Here is a 22,063-nt window from a genome sequence, read left to right on the forward strand (position 1 = left end):
ATATATATATATATATATATATATCCAACGACCGTTTTCCGACTTGTCAATCACATATAAAGTGATGCATTTAGCTAGTTAAATGCTCATTAGAGAAATGTGAGAAATACATACGTTCAACATCATAAACCAATGCCAAATACAGGCTAAAATAAAACACACCGGTAGTGACCTTTTGAACTTGTGGGCGTAACGTTAAACATGCACGTGATTTTGAATTCGACTTTACCAAAGACACCACTAAGCAGTTTGGCTAGCAAAATTCAGTGAAAATTACAGGTAATGTAAACATAGAAACGTTATTATCAGCCTTTACACTTGAGCTAACGTTATTGCACATCGCAAATAACTTTTGTAAAATGTCATTTGTGGGCCGAAACAACAAGCTTTAATGTCACTGCAACGTTAGCTGCAAACGAACAGTAAGCGGATAGCCGAGCAGCTAACGGTCACGTTAATCCTAAAAGCAGCATTTGCGCTGTTTAACGTTAGCTAAAAAAAATATCTATATATATCCAACGACCGTTTTCTACAAGTCTGACTTGCCAATCACTTACAAAGCAATGCATCTAGCTAGTTAAATGCTCTCTAGATAAGTTGAACATCATAAACCAATACCAAAATACAGGCTAAAATAAAACACACCGGCAGTGACCTTTTCAACTTGTGGGCGTAAACGTGCAGGTGACTTTGAATGGACGATACCGAAGACACCACATAACAGTTTGGTGAGCGAAAGTTAGTGAAAATTACAGGTAATGTAAACATAGAAACATTTTATCTGTCTTTAAACCTAAGCTAACGTTATTGCACATCACAATTAACTTTGATAGGGTTGTAAAATGTCAGTTGTGAGCCGGAACAACAAGCTTTAACGTTACTTTATGGCTAACGTTAGCTGCAAACGAACAGTTAGCCGTTAGCCAAGCAGCTAACGGTCACGTCATCCGTCTTTAAAGCAGCCTATTTGCGCTATTTAGCAAAAGTACATACATCCAATGACCGTTTTCCACAAGATTGACTTACCGATCACATTTAAAGCGATGTATTTAGCTAGTTAAATGTGAGGAACATTTAAGTTCAACATCATATACCCATGTCAAATACAGGCTAAAGTAACGTTAAACACACTGGTAACAGTTAATCACCTTTTGAATTTGTGGGCGTAATCGTGCACGTTACTTTGAATGCGACGATACTGAAAACACCACGTAGCAGTTTGGCTAGCGAAAGTTAGTGAAAAGTACAGGTAATGTAAACATAAACAGTTTTATCTGCCTTAAAACTTGAGCTAACGTTATTGCACATCGCAAATAACTTTGAAAGGGTTGTAAAATGTCCGTTGTGAGCCGGAGCAACAAGCTTTACTTTACAGCTAGCTGCAAACGAACAGTTAGCCGTTAGCCGAGCAGCTAAGTTAACGGTCACATCGTCCGTCTATCGGTTAAAGTTAAATTAGCGGCAGGCATCCGTTTTTGGACCAGACCTGTTGTCTCATTAATGTTTGACGCCTCGCAGCGAGGACATAGACTAAAAATTTGCCTTGTGGTTTTAGTAACTCTGCCTTTTGTGTGGCCCATAAGGTTGCTGGATATTGTGGAATCCAGCTAGCTGTCTTTGACATTGTGGTAGACACTGAGTTAGTTTAACCAGCCGAATTTTGCTCTTTAACTTAAAGAGGAACTCTTGTAACATTGTAAGATACAAAAGTTGTGTTAAATATTTGCTTGCTCAGATAACTTACAGTAAACAAGAATGTTTAGCCAATGCAGCAGCTTAAGCACAAATGTTTTACTGTATATCAGCATCAAATCCACGAAGCAGTGTTGGTTTCAAATCTTAACTTTTTAGAGCGTTTTTCTGAGACAAAATTAAGGTGGAGCCCAAAATCCCGAGTCTGTCCCCCAAAACTCTATGGTTAAAATGACGGTGTCTGAAGGTCCTATTAAAAGTCTTACAATGTGTTTAATTTTTAATAGTAGGCCATAAAGTCATCATTCTTGAATATGAATTTGTGAGGTCATATTTGCCACAAATATATCTAATAAAGTCCACATTTCTGATGTTACAAATCTTTAAACTTTTCACTGAACCTATATCTCTCTTTTATAGGCGCAGTTACCTGTTGGCTAAATATAGATTGATAGCCATATGTCAACATAAAACGAGACCACATATAAACACCTTATCTTTATACTTGCGGTGCTTCAAATAAGTAAGTAATTAATTGTCTTAAATTATTTTGAAAAGGTCTTTACAGCATTCATTTTAAGTGTCTTATAGATGTAGACAACCTGTAAGTGCTTTTAACTGATGCTGTACTGTACTCGTGCATTTTTAACCCCACTGATTTTTTGTCCGCGTTTCTTTTTCTGTGTGAATTCAGCAGGATGTCGGACAGCGAGTCCGTAAAGAAAATGTTGCGGTCTGTTCTCCAGTCCAGCAAGGCAGGTGTTTCTATTAACACTCTCCAGTCAGAGTACCGCTCACTGTGCGGAGAGAGCATCCCGCTGAGGAAGCTGGGCTACTTGAAACTGGAGGACTACCTCAGGAGCATCCCCTCGGTGGTCCGCCTGGACTACCGCATGGGTGAGGTGAGGGCTGTCATTTTTATTTACCCAGGTTTAAGGTCATTGTCACCTGGTTGTTAATTTGCTTCCATAAACTACTGGCCGAGGCCAGCTAGCATGAGCACAGAACCGATAACCTCCGTAACAAGTTGTGTGTAGTTCATTAAATTCAATAAATGTGCCCTGTAGATGATGTGCTTTGCTGCGGTGTGTCAAGAGACAGCCCACATTGCTGAGCTGGTGGCCAGGCAGAAGAGCCCCAAGAAATCTTGTCGTGCACAGTTTGTCAACTGCAAGATGAGATTCAAACCTTCCAACCCATACATGCTCAATGGTAGGAGACACTTGTTACATTTAATTTCTTCAGCGGGTGATTCCTCATCATTTATCAAAGCTTTGTTTGTATCTCATTTCCTTTATTCACCATAATCTGACCTGTTGTCACCTTTCACATGCATTTAGTCAGGCCAAGGTTGTCTCTCCGCCAACCCTCAGCTAGTAATATCTCTAACTGGATGCATAACCGTCCTCGATCCCATGGTGGCTACAGAGGAGGTTTCAGCGCCTCAGGAGACTACAGGTAAACATTAACAGTTTCCATCAGGTGTTAATGAGCATTAAATCTTCAGTCTGTGCTTTATGTCAAGAGACTTCCAAAACTAATAAACCGACGTGTTTGCTCGTGTTCTCCCCAAACAACAGGCTGTCGGACCCAAGGTTCAGCTCTGTTACCCCGGTGGAACACAGACGACCAGCTCCTCAACCAGCTCCTCTTTCCACTGTAAAGCAGTTGTTAAAGCCTGACAGGTAAACACACACATGTGGACAAACATGTCGCTACACTCAGCTCTGTTGAATCAAAGATGTGGTTCCTCTATGCCCAGTATTCACTTCAGGCAAGGATACATTTTCAGTTTATTAACCATAACTATGTAAGTATAAAAGTTAGCACGCTAACACCACTTTTAATGGTATTTAATATTAAAATATTTTTCATGGCAATTATTTTGATATATCAGCAGTGGTATAGTAGAAGCTATCCATAGTCAAGTCTCCAATTATGGACCACTTAACCAGCATCTATTAGCTTATTATTTTATCAAGTTCTGCAGCAGGATGTTTGTATTGAATGACAGCTTGTTGCTGTGAAAAGCACATTATGCTTAAAGACTGCTATGTTGCCAACAGGAAAGAGGAGAGCTTGGCAAACTATCAGAAGATCAGAGGTACGTGGGACCTTCTTGGTGTGTGTCCATGTCAGTTTCAAAGCATTTTAAATGGTTCCCTTTAAAATAAAATTAGGTTTTCAAAAATTAGAATTTACATATTGTTGGATCTTTAACCGCCTTGAAAACATGAGGTCAGGCGCTGGTTATTGCTCCTTTGCCTGTCTGTGCCAACTTTTAAGAGCGCAGAGGCAGGTTGCATCTGAGGCTGCTAAGCAACCATAACCAGTACCCAATCACAGCTTACCCACCAGAATCCTGACTGTAAAGCTGATGTTCCTGCAGGTGTTGTTTTGCAGTGTGTATTAGAATATTGTCTGTGGGACAGATGTAAAGCTCTGAGTAGCCCTTTAGTGAAATGATCAACTTGTGCTCCATATTTACCATGGACTGATAGATACAGAAGAAGGGAACTATATCTGCTGGCGGTGGTTGTTTTTTCCTTTTACTAATTAACCTTTTTGTCTTCCTTTGCACAAATTTCACAGAGAAGCCTCCAGAACAAATCTCTAGACTTGGCCAATCCCAGGTACAGTAAAAACCTTCTCTGTGCTAGCTGTGTCCCATTTCTACTTGAATTGACAGTTTACATTTGATTTGCAGTATATTGCATTTTGTGTTTTAACTACATCCTTACTACATATACACATATGTGAAGAAAATGTGTCTGTTCGTCTTATATGTGAATGATGTCTATTTCTGTTTTTGCACCCCAATCAGTGATGTCATAGCATTTCTTTTCCTTTACCGCTTTTAATGAGTTTATTTTGTATTAGTTGATATCTGTGTTTGTTTTATTTATTTGATTTGAGGCAAGAAATTGTGAAACTGATTTAAAAAAACAACAACATGGGGACATACTCGTAGTGATCAATCATGTGAATGTCCCCATGCAGTCTGGTTCGTATGACATGGAGCTGGTGCAGAGCAGAATCACTCAGGTGCTGGAGAAATACTGCAGTGGATTGTGGATGTCGAAACTGCCCGCAGTCTACAGAGAAATGTTTGGTGAGAGCCTCCACCCTCAGGTGCTCATAGATCTGGAAAAGTGGACGGACGTTAGTATGGTGAGTCAGTAAGGTTTTTTTTGTACACGTACAAATATTTATTCCAACCAGTTAAACAAAGTAGGCATTGTGAAGCCTTGTGAGTGTATGGTTTGAGGCCTGTAAAAAATTGCATATCTGGTCTTTAAGTGGAAAATATCTTATTTGAATACAGGTAGTTGGGTTTTAGGTAGAAAAACTGTTTTCCAAATACAGTTGAAGGTTCCATCAGAGGTTTAACATCCTTAACAGGAACTGATAGGAGTTAAAATCTCTTTCCACAGGTGGAGCAAATGCAGAGCACCAATCGAGCCGACCGCCTAATCTACCCTCCTCTGCCTTCTAAGCCTTGTGTTTTCCCTGGAAGTCCCACCACCAGCACGCCTCCGACATCGCCCTCTGATTCAAGAAGAATCAACACACTCCTTTCTTTACGCCCATCAGCTACTGAACAGCTTTCCAACCCCCACTGTCCCCCCCCTGTCCCTAAACCACGAGTTTGCCCGTTGGCTAAGCCCACCTTCATTTTTCATCCACAACTTGCCCATGACCCAGCTCCTGCTTCACCGAATCCCCCATGTGTTAATCCTGCAGTCAATGGTGGATGTAAAGATGATAACAACTTGCCCACAGCCACCCTCAACCACAGCCGAAACGCTCAGCCCTCAGCTTCCACCTGGACATGGTCTGCATCAACCAACGCTCCTCCACTGGCTTCCTCCATCCAAACCGACCCTGAAATTTTACCTCTTTTGAAGGTCACATTCTCTCCTAACTCCAATTCTGCCCCTTGTCCTCCACCAAAATCTCCTGCTGACATTGTGTCAGCTGAATTGCGTGAGAGAATAAAGGAGCTTCTGTCTAAGTACAGTCAAGGTCTGTGGGCCCATGCTTTGCCCAAACTCTTTATGGACACGTACAAGACACCATTCCCCGAACACGTTTTGGACAACTTGTCTCTTTTGCTGGATTTCTGCAGCGTGGAGTATCCTATGTCGCATGACAAGAGGAAGGTAAGTGAATGAGATGACACAATATATACCAGAGTTAACGCTTTGTACAAGTTAAGTCCTCAACACTAGTGTGAAGTTATCTTATTCTCACATTTAATGCTCACTTGATGGATGTTTTTCTAACAGTAGAAATTATTTCTTCTTTAACGTGACCTTTAACTCTTTGAGGAGCTCAGGTTACATGCTGTTAAACTATTTGTGTCTATTAATGTGTTTGTTGTTGATGTACTTTCCTGTGGGCAGGCCATTCTGTATTTCTCCAGCAGAGCAGACATAGAAGCCACAGACAGCCAAGACAGCCAGCGAGGCAAAAGCCATCCCCTTCCCTCTGGTCTGGAGGTCCTGGGTCCTGTAGTGCCTCCTAGTCTGGTTCTTCCCTCAGAGCAGTACCCCTCTGTGCTGATTACTGATGCCCAGAGCAGCAGTGCTGTTACTGTAAGGTGAGACACACTTCATTCTTGCAGACATGAATGAAATTAAGTGTTCCTGAAGCTGTGTGAGGATTTTTTTTAATCTCAAAATATTAACATTTATGACTGATGTAGGTGACATGTACATCATGTATTAAACCAATAAGCTTCTTCCAGTGTAGGGTGGTTGCCTACTCTAAACAATGTTGTTTTTGATTGTGCACTGTTGCAAAATGTTAGTGCAACACAAGGACAGGTGGTTTTGCTTAAAATGGAGAGCAATTATTAGAAACAGCTTTTTCTCTTTCTCCACCTTGATCCACAAGCACCAGGTAGCACATGCATTGTCTAATTTCATCTCTGCAGCTGCAGGATCTGACCTTCTGTTTAATATGCCAGTATTGTGTGTCAAGGTATTACACTGAACTTCTGAATAATGTTGTTGACCTCTCCTTCCGCCTCCTTAGTATTTCTACAAGTATTTATGCTATCAGGCCTACAAGGGTGTGCAGAATAATTTTAGAACAGCTTTATCTTGCTATCTTAAGAGAACAACATACTGTAAAAACAAAAATATGAGCAACCACTCGCGTTTGCTTTGTTAATGTAACATACAGGTTAGTGTCTTTGAAGACTACCTTGCACAGATTGAGAAAAGTTTGTCTTTCTGTTCAGGTATGTAGGTGAGGGCTACTCCAATGCCCAGGAGGCCATGGAGCAGGCCATGTGCTCCTTCTACAACCACAACTCCACCCACCATCCTCTCTCTAAACCTGTTGTTGGTCAGCTGGTGGCAGTAAGAGGGGAGGAAGGAGATGAGCTTGCAAGAGCTCAGGTCGTGGAGGTTGTGGCCCCTGACAAGGTCAAGGTAATCTGTTGTTTTCGTTAAGAAAAATATTTACAATGTAAATCATAATCTAAACCAAAACGACTCTGGGACACAGCTTGTGGTGATCTTCAGTTTGGTGAAGGAAGACATTTGGTAGCTACAGGATGGTGTCAGTATTTCTGCTGCAAAAGAACTTTTGTCTGTCTGTCTGTGCCAGGTATACTATGTAGACTATGGCTTCTCTGTGGAAACCAGTGAGACTAATCTGCTGGAGCTGCATCAGGACTTCCTCTCCCTGCCGTTCCAGGCTATCAATGTCAGACTTGCAGGTATAAAGAGAAAAAGGAAATGATGTTAGGACTTGTTTTGGCTACAGAAGAACCAACAAAACGTTTACATCAGCCAATAGATGTACAGTGTAGGTTCGGTATCACTACTAATAGAGCTTCTCTGGTCCTTCCTCTACCTCTTCCCTCTTCTTCTCATCTCTCTCTCTTCCTTTCTCCCAGGTCTCGAGGCATTCAGCTCCCATCCAGAGGTGCTGTCTTTACTGGACAAGTTGGCAGTGGAAAAGATCCTGCTGATGGAGACGTTAGAGCCACATCAACAGAATAATACGCCTGTCACAGTGTTGTACGACACTTCACAGGCTGAAGACATCAACATCAACTCAGCCTGCCTGAAGGCTCTCCGAGATGTAACCATGAACAACCCTCTGACTGTAAGGATTAGTAGAGTGTAATGCATAAGATCAAGGAGAGTCCTCTGTTAGAATAACAGTTTGTGTATGCATATAACAAACCTATGCATGTATAAAGCCAATTAAATGGCAGCAAAGGGGCAGTTTCCCATATTTTTAGCTCAGATCTACAAGTGAGTGGTGCTGTTGTACTATTGTCATATTGGCCTGTGTGTGTTTTGGGAGTTGTGTTAATTAATAGGGGTCTTATTCAGTTGGAATTCAAACCAGCAGATGGTCAGCCATGATTGTTAGGTCCTCAGTGTTAATCGTTTGTGTGTTATCTAACATCAGTCTCTCTGTTACCTGTAGGTAAATGTTACCTATCAGGATGTGTTTGTCACAAATGTGTGTGCAGATGGTATCATCTACTGTCAGCTGCCTTCCAGAGGAACCGCAAGACTCCGCAAGCTGCTGGAAGAAACAGAGTCTTTCTTTATTTCCCAGGTAAATGAGTAATGGAAAGCATTTTATGTTTTGCAGTGATGGTATATTGAATACCAGCAGTATAGTTATCAGGTGTCTTTTCAGTGGGCTGCTTGATGCAGAGAGAGGCTGTTTTCTTCTCAAGATAATGCACAAATTCAATGAATGAGCTGTTTGAATTAACTGTTTAGTCAGTGCTATCATAACCATAGTCAGTTCACTGAAACATGCAGCACTTTCCAAAGCTCAACTTGCTTAGTGAAAACAGGCCTGTAAGATAGGATCTACACCTTGTTTTTATTCAGAGCCGTTCCAGTGCTGATGGAGCAAGGCAAACAAGGTTTTACAGTCATTGAGTTGTGATGTGAGAAAGGGGAGGGATGACTTTATCCAAATATTTAGAGCAGGCATAAACCCACACTGAATCACAAACACAATGCTGTTGCCACACATCTTTGAAACCCTTCAATGTGTGATGCCACATCCCAGTTTTTGATGACAATTGGGATTTTGCCTTCGATAGTTGATGATGATCATGTGAAATCCATGACTTCAGTGTGGCGTCATAAAACTTTAAGTCAGGATTTCTAATGCGTACACACTTAATTCTTTGCTTTATTGGCCTCCAGTGTGATACACAAGCTTCAATAGTCAACTTGAAAACACTCCCGAATACATTTTATTTCCATATCTGGTGAGGTTGATAGGAGCCCCCCTTCAAGGATGGTCTACCTCTTTGGGACAGTCATGGGCTGGCTTGGCTTGGTTTGCTTTAGTTTGGCCTGTCAGCCCAGGACGGCAGGGATTTGTGTCTCCATTACAACAGGGCTCCCTGCTTGAAGGTGTCTTTAACTGATAACAGCTTCTCTTGAGTGATGACATTTCAAAGCAGTGGGCTGATCAATGGCTAAACTTGCTGTTATTTTTGTTGCAAGTGTTAAGCCATCACACAGCAGGGCAGGTAAAACAAGTTTACCTGTTGGAGGTGAGCTGTTTGCAGTCGTGCAGTAAGAGCCTGTTGTCTGCAGCTCTGCATCAACATCTCACTTTGACTGATTCTGCTCTGCTGATTTAGCGATTAACACATTTTATTTCCTATAGATTCTTCACAATAAAAGCTCCCCATTATTTTGTTATGTTAAAGCTTTTATTGTGAAGCAGCAAAATAAGGAAATGTTGGGTTTTCATCAGCAGTAACTTAACACGACTCATACGTTTCAAAGCGAACATGACACAGTAAAATAAAGCAGATATTTAAAGTAAAAGGTCTGTCTAGCTACTGTGTTTGATTTCACACAGAGCTCAAAAATTCCTCTCAGGAAAGGTAAAGAGTCTTGATAATTGTGTTTTTGTAATTGTTCTTGTTAGATGACGTCTGAGTCCCTGGTGTCCAGACCCTTTGTTGGCAAGCTCTGTCTCGCCCGCTACAAGGGAATGTGGTCCAGAGTGGAGGTAAGAATAGAATCAATGAAATATATTTTTTGGAAAATCTTAAAAGCTTATGATAATTTTGGACATTGAAACTATGGTGATGTCGTATTGTTGATCAGAAGAGTTTGAGGTCATATTTCTTTGACACCCACAGACATGTTGTTGCTCTTGTTTTCAGATAACCACCATGTATGGCAACAGAGTGATTGAGATTCTCTACATTGACTTGGGTGTCTCAGCAACTGTAGAGGTCACTGATCTTCGAGAGATCCCTCCCCTCTTCGTCAAAAGCTTCATCATCATCCCACCACTGGTCAGTTGTTTCTGTGTGTTTGTTGTGAGAGCAGATGCACCATAATCTTAACCAGTCCAGTGACTGCAGGAGCATCTTTTCCTCTGCACATTGATTTGAAGCTCCTGCTACTGTATTTACTGTAAAGGCACAATCAGTTATTTTTTTTAACCCCTTTTTATTTTTTTAAGTCATACTCCTTTTTGATTCCTGGACAAAAGTTGGGCTGTCATCGTGCTTGCAGTGGTGTAAATTCAACCTCAATATTTTAAAAATATTGAGTTTGAAGCAAGTCATTGTTGATAAATTTTCACTGTTTCAGGAGACACAGTGTAAGACTGAGACTAAGGAAGCTTAATTTTTTTGATAAATTGTAAATGTGAATTGCTGTTTTGTTGAACATGTCTGTCATTGGCTTGCACATCAGCCAGCATTGTTTCTAAATATGATAATGTTGTGAATCCGTCTAAAACATAACTGTGCATATTTTTTTTGTGTCTCTTCAGGCTATCAAATGTCGCCTGGCTGATGTAACAGTTCCAGAGGGGGACTGGAGCCCAGAGGCTGTTCTGTGGGTGAAGGAGGCGGTCCTGGGTTCTGAAGACTGCAAAATGAAGGTAACATACTGTAATTCCCCTTTTCAACCAAAATTAGCATGTGGATGAGGGATTTTAAATGCAAGAAAAGGTGTATTTTCTGGCAGCTATCAATGCATCGCACTGGCAAAGGTGCTAAAATTAGAGCAATATGATTTTTGTATTTCCATCACTGCAAATAGGAGCTGGAGCTGATAAATATGCGACTACTGCAGAGTCATTTGACCCGGGAGTGAATACTGATTGTAACCTTTCCCATTACATAAAAAGCCAGATGTTAACAGGTGTTAATGGGTTTAGTCCAAGCATCAGAGTTGGGAAGAAATTTGATCTAAGTGACTTTGACTGTGGAGTAAATGTTGGTGCCCCCACGTTAGACCCTGTTCAATATGGTTGAAATGCCACAGTATTGTGGCAAACCGCGGTACACAATAAATATCTCAATATATATATCTCCTCTAAACTACTGTAGGCTACAGTTAAAGAGTAACTAAACCCTAAAACCATTTTTTCAGCTGATAATCATTGTTTCTGGTTGTATAGTAGTGTTACTGACTGATCCTGCTCAAAATCTTGACAGTTTAGTGCAAACTGTTGAAAATCTACATTTTATTTTAAAAATGTGCTATGGAGTGCCCTCGACAGCTTGAAACCTGGTTACTACATTTGAATTTACATTACATTACATTGGGAGCGAATGACTCTTTTTCGGGGCGAATGACGTCACTAACCGTCCATGCTAAAGCCTGCCCTCCTCCCTTTACTCCTCCCCTTACTATAAAACCATTTTGTCAGCAGTTATCAAACTGATAGCGAGTAGGTAGGATCAGAGCAGAGAGAGTAGTAGAGCAGAGAGAATAGCTAGTAATTTGTCGAATTGTTAGCATAGTGTATTTTGGTGTTCGTTTACAGTTAGTAGTGTGTTTATAGTATTTAGGTTAGCTGGTCAAGGAGAGGCACCGAGGCTCAGGAGTATATGTGCGGGGCGGCGAGGGAGGGATGTGGAGGGCCACTGTGCGGTGAGAGAGAGCCGAGCCTCGGGGGTATATGTGCGGGGCTGCGAGGGAGGGAGGGGTGGGTGGGTGGGTGGATGGATGCGGTGGGCTGCTGTGCGGTGAGAGAGAGCCGAGCCTCGGGGATATATGTGCGGGGCTGCGAGGGAGGGAGGGGTGGGTGGGTGGATGGATGGATGGATGGATGCATGCGGTGGGCTGCTGTGCGGTGAGCCCAGGCTCCCAGAGAGGGAGAAATAGAACTAAGTAGGATAAAATAAGTCAAAGTGTGGAGAAGGGGACCGGCTGAGCTCCGGCCGCCTTCCCTTCTGCCCATGTGACACAGTTAGGGGCGGTTTTCCAAGCCACCATTGGCACAATGAAAATAAGTCGAAGTGTGAAAGAGAGAGACCGGGTAAAGAGGCCGACCTCCGGGGAAGCCCTCTCCTCTCTCCCTGCAGCGAGGGACAATCTTCACTCCGCCCCCTTCCTCAGCACACTCCTCAGCAGAAATACCGAGTTAGCAGGAGAATAAGTTTGCTGAACAATGGCAGAGGAAATGCAGCCAAAAGTACCACTTCCAGCATTACTTGTAACGGCTCGCCCCGCTAAACAGGCTGAGAAAAGAAAGTCGGAGGCAGAAAAGGCTGCAACGAAAAAGGCTTTGGATAAAGCGAGAGGAAAACCAGACATCAACATCGGTGCAGCTTTTGAACGGTGGAGACAACTGAGGGAGCTGAAAGGCCTGAAAAGTGATGCAGAGTTGCTGTCTTTCTGTTGGACAGGTAATTATTTGTTTGCTTCGGGGGGATTTGTTATTTTACTCGGCTCTCCTCTGCCCTGCTGACTCCTACCTACTGCAGGATGCGCGTTCAAGTTTGTGTGGGGCCGTGGCTTTGAATGGAGCACTGACGGGAGGTGGAGGAGGGGGTGGAGCTTAGAGGAGGTGCTGCTTTCAAATCTTGCTAGCTCTCCAACATTACCAACTATAGCTTTAAAGTTAAAGTCCCACTGATTGTCACACACCTGAGTGTGTGAAATTTGTTCTCCGCATTTGACCCATCCCCTGAGGGAGCTGTAAGCAGTAGCAGTGCCGTGCTCGGGAATCGTGGTGATCTAACCCCCCAATTCCAACCCCTGATGCTGAGTGCCAAGCAGGGAGGCAATGGGTCCCATTTTTATAGTCTTTGGTATGACCCGGATCGAACCCACAACGGACGGCGGACACTCTACCACTAGGCCACTGAGCTGTGTTATGATAAAGTTAAATAAAAAGTTAAACTAGGTATTGTTGTAATTGAGTAGATTAAAGCCGACCCACTAGTGCTTTTATTTTGAAGCACCCGCCTCATCTCAGGCAGGAAGTGTTGATGTATTTGCTATGAACTGGAAGCTTCTGGTCAATGTGAGAGAGTTAAACTGTTGCTGCTGCACTGTTAAATGCAAGGATTTATTAACTGTGGGCTGGAAACAAACTAACAGCTCTCCAGGTCACATATTAATAGTATTTGTAAGTCGCACTGGTGCTCCATGGTCTCATAGTGACTAGATAGTCATGGTCTAGAGCCCTGCAGAAATGACACAGGCTTCGCTGTCTCACACACTATCACTCAGGATAAAGTTTTCTGGCTTGGCAGAGGAGTGTGTATGACATACCACGTTTTTTAGTCTTTCTTTGTGTGTGTCTGTGAGAGGGAGAGAGCCACAGGAGGGAGCAAGAGAACCAAAGTGACTCTCATGCTGGTGGCTTAAAAAAGAGACGTGATAGTTTATACTCAGTGTTTACGAGATAGTTATATTATACAGTCCCTGACAAAAGTCTTGTCGCTTATCCTAGTTGTAGGAACAACAAATAATAACCTGACTTGTAGTTGATCAATTGGGATCAGAAATAGCTTATATGAAAGGCAAAGGCCTTTAGATTATGCTTATTATACCAAAATAAAGTTGTGTATCATTCATTGAGTTTTATCATTTAATTAGGACAGAAAGGTCAGATCTTGCTTGGACAAAAGTCTTGTCGTGTCTTTAAACGATTCAACCAATCACAGATTAGAGCTCCACCTGTGACAAATACTGTAATTAACACATTCCCAGGTGTGTATAAAAAGAACCCCAGCACACCAGACCTTCATGTGAAGTGCAACCTGGCCGCTGACAACATGCCAAAGATTCAACCACAGACCAAAGTGCTGATCATCAAGAGCCTGAAGACCAAGTCTGCTGCTGAGGTGGCAGACATCTTCAGTGTATCCAAACGTCAAGTGGAGAGGATAAAAAAAAGATTTGAAGAAACTGGTGACGTTCATGACAAGCCCAGGTCAGGCAGACCCCGTAACACAACTGTTAGAGAGGACCGTTTGTTGCTTTGGCAGTCCAGGGCCAGCCCTTTTTCAACTGCAGCAGAGCTACATCAGAACTGATCACCAGAAACCCCTCACGCAATGGTCTCCATGGCCGAATTACTGCTCACAAACCAGCATTAAACAGAAGACAACAAAAGAATTGTGCTGCATTTGCCAAGGCCCACAGCTTGCAGAAAGGATGGACAGTGGAAAAGTGGCAGAAGGTTGATTTTTCTGATGAATCATCCATTGAACTGCATCCCAATCGCCGCAAATACTGCAGAAGACCTGTTGGAACCCGCATGGACCCAAGATTCACCCAGAAAACAGTCAAGTTTGGTGGAGGAAAAATCATGGTTTGGGGTTACATCCAGTATGGGGGTGTGCGAGAGACCTGCAGAGTGGATGGCAACATCAACAGCCTGAAGTATCAAGAGGTTCTCGCTGCCCATTACATTCCAAACCACAAGAGAGGGCAAATTCTTCAGCAGGATGGTGCTCCTTCTCATACTTCAGCCTCCACATCAAAGTTCCTGAAAGTGAAGAAGGTCAAGGTGCTCCAGGATTGGCCAGCCCAATCACCAGACATGAACATTATTGAGCATGTCTGGGGTAAGATGAAGGAGGAGGCTTGGAAGATGAAACCAAAGAATCTTGATGAACTCTGGGAGTCCTGCAAGACTGCTTTCTTTGCCATTCCAGATGACTTCATCAATAAGTTATTTGAGTCATTGCCGAGATGTATGGATGCAGTCCTCCAAGCTCATGGGAGTCATACACGATATTAATTCTTTTTCCCAAGGCACCATGACTTTATGTTCTGATGTTATTGGAGCATGTTTGTGTATTCAACAGAAAGTATCATTTCTACAGTACATTATTTTTATATGCGACAAGACTTTTGTCCAAGCAAGATCTGACCTTTCTGTCCTAATTAAATGATAAAATTCAGTGAATGATGCACAACTTTATTTTGGTATAATAAGCATAATCTAGGGGCCTTTGCCTTTCATATAAGCCATTTCTGATTCCAATTGATCAACTACAAGTCAAGTTATTATTTGTTGTTCCTACAACTTGGATAAGCGACAAGACTTTTGTCAGGGACTGTACATCCAAGGAGGAACAAGCTGCAATACATAGAGTATATTCTGTGTATCTCCAACCCCAATTATATAGGCTTGACTGCTTGAAGCAAAACAGTGTTGATCTAGCTTCAGATATGCCAAATATAAACACTGCAAATCAAGCTTACCAGGAAGGCCCTATGAGAAAACAGTCCCAAACAACAACGGTTACTTCACTGTCTCTGTATCTTTATATGTGTTTGTCTTCTCCCTTTGTTCCCTCATTTCAGATCTTGAAATTAGACCAGCACAAAGGGGACCGGCTGGTCTATATGTACCTCTTCATCGGTGCTGACGGTCAGGAGCTGGACAAGAGCATCAACCACCAGCTGGCCCAGTCAGAGCTGTGGCGGAAGCTCACAACACAGAACAACAACACAATCACCAGCTACAACAGCAGTGTGGATACAGGTAATAATATTTTACATCAGACACATAGTCTATTCTAGGTCTGGGATGACCCCTGTATACAGTCAGCATTTGTATACATGAGCTTGTGAAACTTTTTGAAAGAGTCCTCCCAACTGTTCACCATGTGAAGTCAAGGTATCAGGACGGTCAAACATCTTTTGTTATTGTTGGATTTATATGTAAGCACAATGACTTTGAAATAAATCTGGACTGTGACATTAAAGTGCTGACTCAGCTTTAATTTAAAATGCTTTGCATGTACCTCTGTTTTTACAAATGTCTAGGTCTCAGTGCTCTGGTGGAGAAGTTGACTCTGAGCAGCCATGTCCCACAAGCTATTGTCACGGCCTCAGCCCAACCTCTTCCTGGAGCAGAGAACACTCTCTCTGCAGATACAGCCACCAAAGCTGAGATGCAGCCACTTCCACTGCCTCCCCCGCTGGAGCTCCCCCAGGTATGTGGAGATGAACACACTGTCTGTATTGGCTCACCTGTCATGGGGGATAGATGTAAAATATGTGCATCATGGCTTGTCTTCAGGCGACAGTCAGTCATCTTTATCATTTTATGATTCATCATTTCTTAATAGATTTATATTCAAGAACAAGATAACTTCAAGGTATACCTTGTGGGATTTTCCTAATAAAGGATGCGACTGAGTGAAAACTAACAGAAAATTAGGACATACACACAGTACAAGTACAGTAGTACAGTACAGACGTTCCTGGGCATATTGCCCTCAGGCAGTAATTAAAAACAAAACAAAACACCGAAATAAAAAATTAAATGCGAAAATAGTAAGGAAAAAGACAAAGTGGATAAAGCTTTTTCAAAATGAGTCTGGGGTTGCCTTCCACCTCTGCTGCTTCAGGAAGGACAGGATGAAGAGCGACGCAGAGTTGGTCTTTTTCTGTTGGACAGGCAGATGTCAGCGTTTAGCTTAGTTAGCTTGCTTAACATTTGTATTACAACAAATATAATGTTCCTACAATAGTAACTTGCAGTGTACATATGTGCTGTCTGTTTCAAAGTTATGTTTGCAAACAGTAAGCAACAGTAAGTGTCTCATGGATGATGTTTTACTCTAAGCCGACGCAGAAGTTGGTGTTGCATTGTTTCCCTCGTCAAAAAGCCTATTGGGTTATCCTGTTGGATTTTTGATTATTGCTATAAATAAGCTCTGTCGCAAACAAACAATTTTGATACTTACACGTTGTGTTCAGCAAGATAATTTCCACAAATGAACACCACTTTCATTATTATTAAAGCCTAAATGCAACTGCCTGAAGCAAAAAGCTAACGTTGGGCTATAAATGAACTTCACTATGGTTGCATGACCCAACGTCACCATCATAACAAGACTAAAGCTGTGTTGGCAGCGGCTCTGTGTGGTGATATTCTGTAGTCTCATTTAGCCACTTGTTAGCAACCACCTTTATTAAGATGTATAGAAGTTTCAGAGTTCATGAGTAGAACAAAACGTGAAGGTCTGCAAAGCTTGTGTTAACCACAGACTTTATTTCAGCCATCAACCAAAAACCCATTAAAGCCACTGACTTTGAGACAAGGGAATCACGAGTGGTAAAATGCTAAGTAATTTCCGTGTTTTAGGACATATTCCTGGGGCACCCTAATGGATCAAATCTAAAACAAAGCTCACTGTCAAAACTACCAATTAATTTTCGTACTAGTGAGCTGTAAGTTATTTCAGTTGCTGCTGTGTCGTGTAAAAGTAATGTAAAGTTTAACAATTTGTGGTTACAGCCTCAATATAGTTTATTCTGGAAACCTCATTATGTGAACTTCAGAATGTGAATATTAAACAAAACCTGTGGTAATATACACTTATTCTTTTCCCTGTCTTCTTTCAGCCTGGTCAGAATATGGATGTGTTTGTGCCAGTGGCCTGCCACCCTGGTTACTTTGTGATGCAGCTATGGCAGGACCTGTATAAACTGGTGGTGCTGATGGGGGAGATGATCCTCTATTACAACAAGATATGGAAGACCAACTCAGCCCCGCCCATTCAGACAGGAGAGATCTATGCTGCCAAAATAGACAAGAAGTAGGTGAAAAATGTGTTTGCACCTGATTCAAACGTGACATTAGGCTTGGGCGGTATCACAGTATTAAGTTATAACAGGGTATATAGAAATACTGATGCTATGATTTTCAATACTGTCAAAAATACAGAGGTAAAAACAAGATCTTGCTATTGTCTGATGATTGGTGGTTAACTGATGCCTGCCTCTATCCAGCTGGCACCGTGTGCAGGTCAAGGGGATTCTGACCAACGGGCTGGTTTCTGTCTTCGAGTTGGACCACGGCAAACATGAGCTGATCCGCAGTGCTTTCCTCCGACCCTTGATAGAGGAATTCAGACAACTGCCCTTCCAGGCCATCACTGCACAACTGGCAGGTGAGTTAGATCATAATTCTATCAGTGGCTTTATTGGTCATCATGCAGTGAAGCTGTTTTATTTTATATGTAACAGGTAGGGCTGTACCCAAATATTCAGGTATTTGAATATTCGTTTCTATGGGTAGGTATTCGTTATGAAAATTTGGTATTCGATATTTGTTTTGTTATTTATTTATTTTTTTATTATTATTTTTTTTTTTTTTTTACATATTTTTTTGGTGCTAAATGTAGTCTTTTTGTTGTTGGTAAATGTAGGTTATCAATAAAAATCAAAACTTTTAAATTGCATTGTTAAAAATGTGAAAATATAGTATCGCCTACCAACGGAGCTTGTGCGCACGGCACGCTTGAGCGCATCCGTCTGAGGCTGTGGATCAATGCCAAGTTTTACCACTTCATCACTCTTCCCTCTAACTTGTAGCTGTTTTTTCGTTATCTATTGATATGAATTATAGAACCGTTTTGTACAATAAATTATTGTTTAAAGTTTCAACAAGTTTCTTTTGGAGTGCGTGACACAAGTGTGTTTTGAAAACGACCACGGACTGTCACCTGCTCAACGTATCAGTACCTTTGGATGCCATGACAGTAATAGCCAATAATGTCAAAATATCATTTACAGACCGATTTAACAGATGATCACTGCTGCCCAACCCGCAGGTCCATTTGCGGGTCCCGCGGGTTACGGGTCGACCTGCGCATCACTACTCAGCTCAGTCTTTAAATGCTGTACACAACAGTAGACATTATATTCTGTTCAGGCCGGCAGAACCAGTAGCGCATCAGCTCTACAGTGCACGGCACTGCTGATTAACCATTTTATTGCAGCACAGAGTGTCTGCCAGCAACCAGTTAATTGCAGAGGCTTCCTACAACTTGTTTCAGCGGTTCCTATTTAATCAGAAGACAAATTAAACAGGATGACTAGCCAATGTGAAAATCAAAAGAAAGCATAGAATAATGTACTGAAGGAGACTGTTGTGCCATCACATTTTTTTGTGGTTTGTGAGCAAAGATCCGGTTGCTGCTGTGCAAAACTCCGTAATACAATTAGGTCCGAAAAAACCCTGGAGGAGTGCTTCGCAAGGAGTCTTTGAAAGGAGCCAAGTCTGGCATAAAACCGGAGAGAGCAGGCAGCACGGCCACAGCACCCCCACCCACCCACCCACCTGCCCGCCCGCCGTGAACGAATATTCGAATATTCGTTATAAATTCTGCCGAAGGTCCAAATGTTAAAAAATGGTATTCATGACAGCCCTAGTAACAGGTAGTGTAATAAAGTCCTGTTTGAAATTTAGCTAATAAAATTTAAGTAGTTAAGTAGCTAGTTGTAACAACACATCGCTGTAAAGTTGATGAGGCCTGCAACTAACAGTTCTTTTCATTATGAGTTAATCAGCTGATTGACTACATGAATCACTTCCCACCTTGATAACACAAGGTCGAGCACTTCAGGTTATCATTGTGATTACTAATATCCTGTATGTTCGGCAGGTATTTCACAGCACCAGTGGTCAGAGGAGGCCTCCATGTTATTTAGGAACCATGTTGAGGAGCGAGCCCTGGTAGCCCAGGTGGAGAGTGTGCCGGAGGTGTCGGACGTTAAAGGTAAGCTGTGGGAACGCAAGCTGACAGTTTACCTGGTGGACACTACAATGGAGGACAGGGATCTGTGGATTCATACCATCATGGCCGATATCGACAGTGAACTTTCTTCAGCAGCCTAAAAAGTCTTCTCTGGAACTGAAAGTTTGACAATAGCTCTTTTCCTGGATCTTTTCATTTTCTTAAAGTGGTGAAAGTGCTCAGTGAACTTTGAAAGCCGAGTCACGATCTGTGCCTTCGGTATATTTTCAGTGTTCTGGATCTTTCTCCCAGTCAGACTTTAAAGAAGCACTTTTTAATTTTCAAGGGCCTTGTCATATTGAGACAGAAGATGTTTTGTTCAAGAGTTATTTTTTTCTGAATGTACAGATTATAAAAAATGTTCAATGTGTTTCAGAAGCACTATGGAGTGCAGTTGTACTCAGATTAATGAGGAAAAAGATGGAAACATTCCACGCCATCAGATGTTAGTGTTGCCAGTCTGATAAGTAAATCCACCTCAGTTTAATTCATCAAACTTTTTATTTGTCCAAGTTAAGTCACCTGCATGTTGCATGTTTTTTGTGTTATTTATTACTCTGTTTCCCCATCTAACCTGTTTTTGTTTGCTGTGCCTTTATGCATGCAGTTGTATGGCTCATTTTGCACTTAATTTTGTGTCTTTACACATGTTTTTACATTAATCCAACTTAAATGACTTAACAACATTAATCTAACTCTTGTTAAATTTTGTTAACTGGCTGAAAAGATTGTTTCAACATGAAAAGCTGTTCACACTGATGTGTTCTATTAAAATGTGTAGCCAAATGAGGGTGTACTTTAAATGTTTGTTTTTTCTTAGTGTGCAGAGATCGGCAAGTATTCTGACAGCGTGAGCTGCTATCTTACAGTGAACTGCCAGTGAAAAAAAAAAAGAGTTATAAAGAATCATTCTGTCAAAATAGTCGACCGATTGTTAATTCTGTCTGGTGGGTAAAAAAGCACAAAGTGGCTTTAAAGTGCCAGAGCTCTTTCTGTCACCTTGGAATTAATGAGTCAGTATGACCAGCCAGTGGTAAACATGTTTTAAATTGTTCTCTGTCAGATGAGACGACCAACAGTTAAAATGTCCTCAAAATTAAGGCAGTTCATTTTAGGTTTTCCTGACCTTTACATGACACGCACCCAGCAGAATGAGCTATCCTCATGTGACACTGTGAACCTTCTTTTTAAGTACATTTTAATTTAATTTTGATAGCCGTTTCCCACCTGACAGGATAACAAAGGCTACCTCACTTCAAACATTCTATTTCACTGGTCTCTCATCTTGAGAGAGCGGCTAAAATGGTGAAAAAGCCTAATTGTGTAATCTGAGTAGAGTATATCCATTACTAACCTGGACACATACAGATATGTTTGCTGCTTAAATTTGTCTCCTCGTCCAATTTGTGACGAAGATGGAGATTGGGGCTGCAGCATGAACATGGTTCAGGGCTTAAGAACAGATATGGTTTGGTGTCACACAGCTATGGCACAGTGACCAGTGGTGGAAAGTAACTAGATTGACTTCAGCACTGTTTGACGTGCTTGTGTATTTCCGTTTCCATTGTAAGTATTTCCATTTCAGATTTCCATTTTTAGATTATTTTCCTCTTCTACTGCACTACATTTTCCCATACATTTACTTGACAGATTGAGTTACTGGTTACTTTTAATATTAAAAATTTCCCCTTAAAAAAATACAGTTTTGGCTCGTGATCCCTTACATAAAAGTAGCATCTACTGAGGGTACCTTGACATGTTTTTGATGTCTGAGTTAACAGTTCTGCCATATTACTGTCCCCTCGAAGCTTCTCAGATGGTGGCATTTAATTAACAAACAGAATTTTGAGAAAGGTCCAAAACCAGTTAAGTTTGTATAACAGGAGTGTGTTTTTGGTTCTTTCCTCCTCATTAGTCATCTCATGACCCTCTAGATATATCTTGTGACCCATCCCATGGGCCCATTACCCAGGCTGGGAATCACTGCTGGGAAACTACCTCAGAAGCTGACCAGTAACAACATGGACTTCAGGATACATCATAACTTAAGTATAGATAAACTACAAAAACCCTCCAGGGCAAACATACAGTACACTTTAGAAAGAGCAGAGCAAGCGGAGGCTGACGGAGCAGGTTCTTGAGGTATCTCACTGAAATGCTGAAGTGCTCATGTCAAAGAAATCTGTTTTAGGCTGCTAGCAGAATCTCTATAGGGATGGCATTGTTGATCGGCTAGGTGCAGAGGTGGAAGAAGTCAGACCTTTTACTAAATTAAAAGTAGCAGTATCGCAGTGTGAAAATGCTCTGTTTTAAGCCCTGCCATCAAAACATACTTAAAAAACGTACAAAAGTATACTTAAAGGTCCAGTGTGTAGGATTTAAGGGTGTCTATTGGCTGTTTTTATTAGTTAGTAATAACTTGAACATAAGAATCATGTTTTCATTACCTTAGAATCAGCTCTTTGTGTCTACAAATAGAGTGGGTTCTTCTTCACTGAGTCCGCCATGTTCTATACAGTGGCCCAGAATGGACAAATCAAACATAAGCCCTTTTAAAACGAA

The 22,063-nt window shown here is 41.6% G+C and overlaps 1 protein-coding gene across 4 annotated transcripts; it reads left to right on the top strand.

The window, feature by feature from the left end:
* The first annotated feature begins 194 nt into the window (after positions 1–194).
* tdrd7a (tudor domain containing 7 a) lies at positions 195–20,519 on the top strand. Of its 4 annotated transcripts, none has more exons than XM_078165823.1 (23): positions 195–279; positions 2,113–2,215; positions 2,387–2,594; positions 2,760–2,904; positions 3,033–3,150; positions 3,273–3,377; positions 3,759–3,796; positions 4,285–4,325; positions 4,693–4,863; positions 5,127–5,855; positions 6,099–6,295; positions 6,941–7,133; positions 7,312–7,423; positions 7,604–7,815; positions 8,146–8,280; positions 9,628–9,711; positions 9,869–10,003; positions 10,489–10,599; positions 15,273–15,453; positions 15,738–15,907; positions 17,325–17,518; positions 17,712–17,872; positions 19,370–20,519. In XM_078165823.1, the coding sequence occupies exons 3-23, from the start codon at positions 2,391–2,393 to the stop codon at positions 19,600–19,602; spliced, it is 3,669 nt and encodes a 1,222-aa protein (XP_078021949.1). In that variant the 5' UTR covers positions 195–279; positions 2,113–2,215; positions 2,387–2,390; the 3' UTR covers positions 19,603–20,519. The 4 variants fall into 4 exon arrangements, with proteins under 4 accessions (XP_078021949.1, XP_078021964.1, XP_078021953.1 ...); XM_078165838.1 differs by having other exon boundaries at positions 2,390–2,594; XM_078165827.1 differs by lacking the exon at positions 195–279 and having other exon boundaries at positions 1,503–2,215.
* Positions 20,520–22,063: the final 1,544 nt, after the last annotated feature.

Source organism: Epinephelus lanceolatus, chromosome 3 (genome assembly GCF_041903045.1).
Source record: "Epinephelus lanceolatus isolate andai-2023 chromosome 3, ASM4190304v1, whole genome shotgun sequence".
Lineage (NCBI taxonomy): Eukaryota > Metazoa > Chordata > Actinopteri > Perciformes > Serranidae > Epinephelus > Epinephelus lanceolatus.

What these genes read in the sequence shown, in the direction of transcription:
- tdrd7a (XM_078165823.1), top strand. Translation starts at nt 2,391, where the DNA reads ATGTCGGACAGCGAGTCCGTAAAGAAAATGTTGCGGTCTGTTCTCCAG. An exon ending in AGCAGTGCTGTTACTGTAAG is followed by an intron (nt 6,296 to 6,940) that starts GTGAGACACACT and finishes CTTTCTGTTCAG; the next exon opens with GTATGTAGGTGAGGGCTACT. An exon ending in CCATGAACAACCCTCTGACT is followed by an intron (nt 7,816 to 8,145) that starts GTAAGGATTAGT and finishes TGTTACCTGTAG; the next exon opens with GTAAATGTTACCTATCAGGA.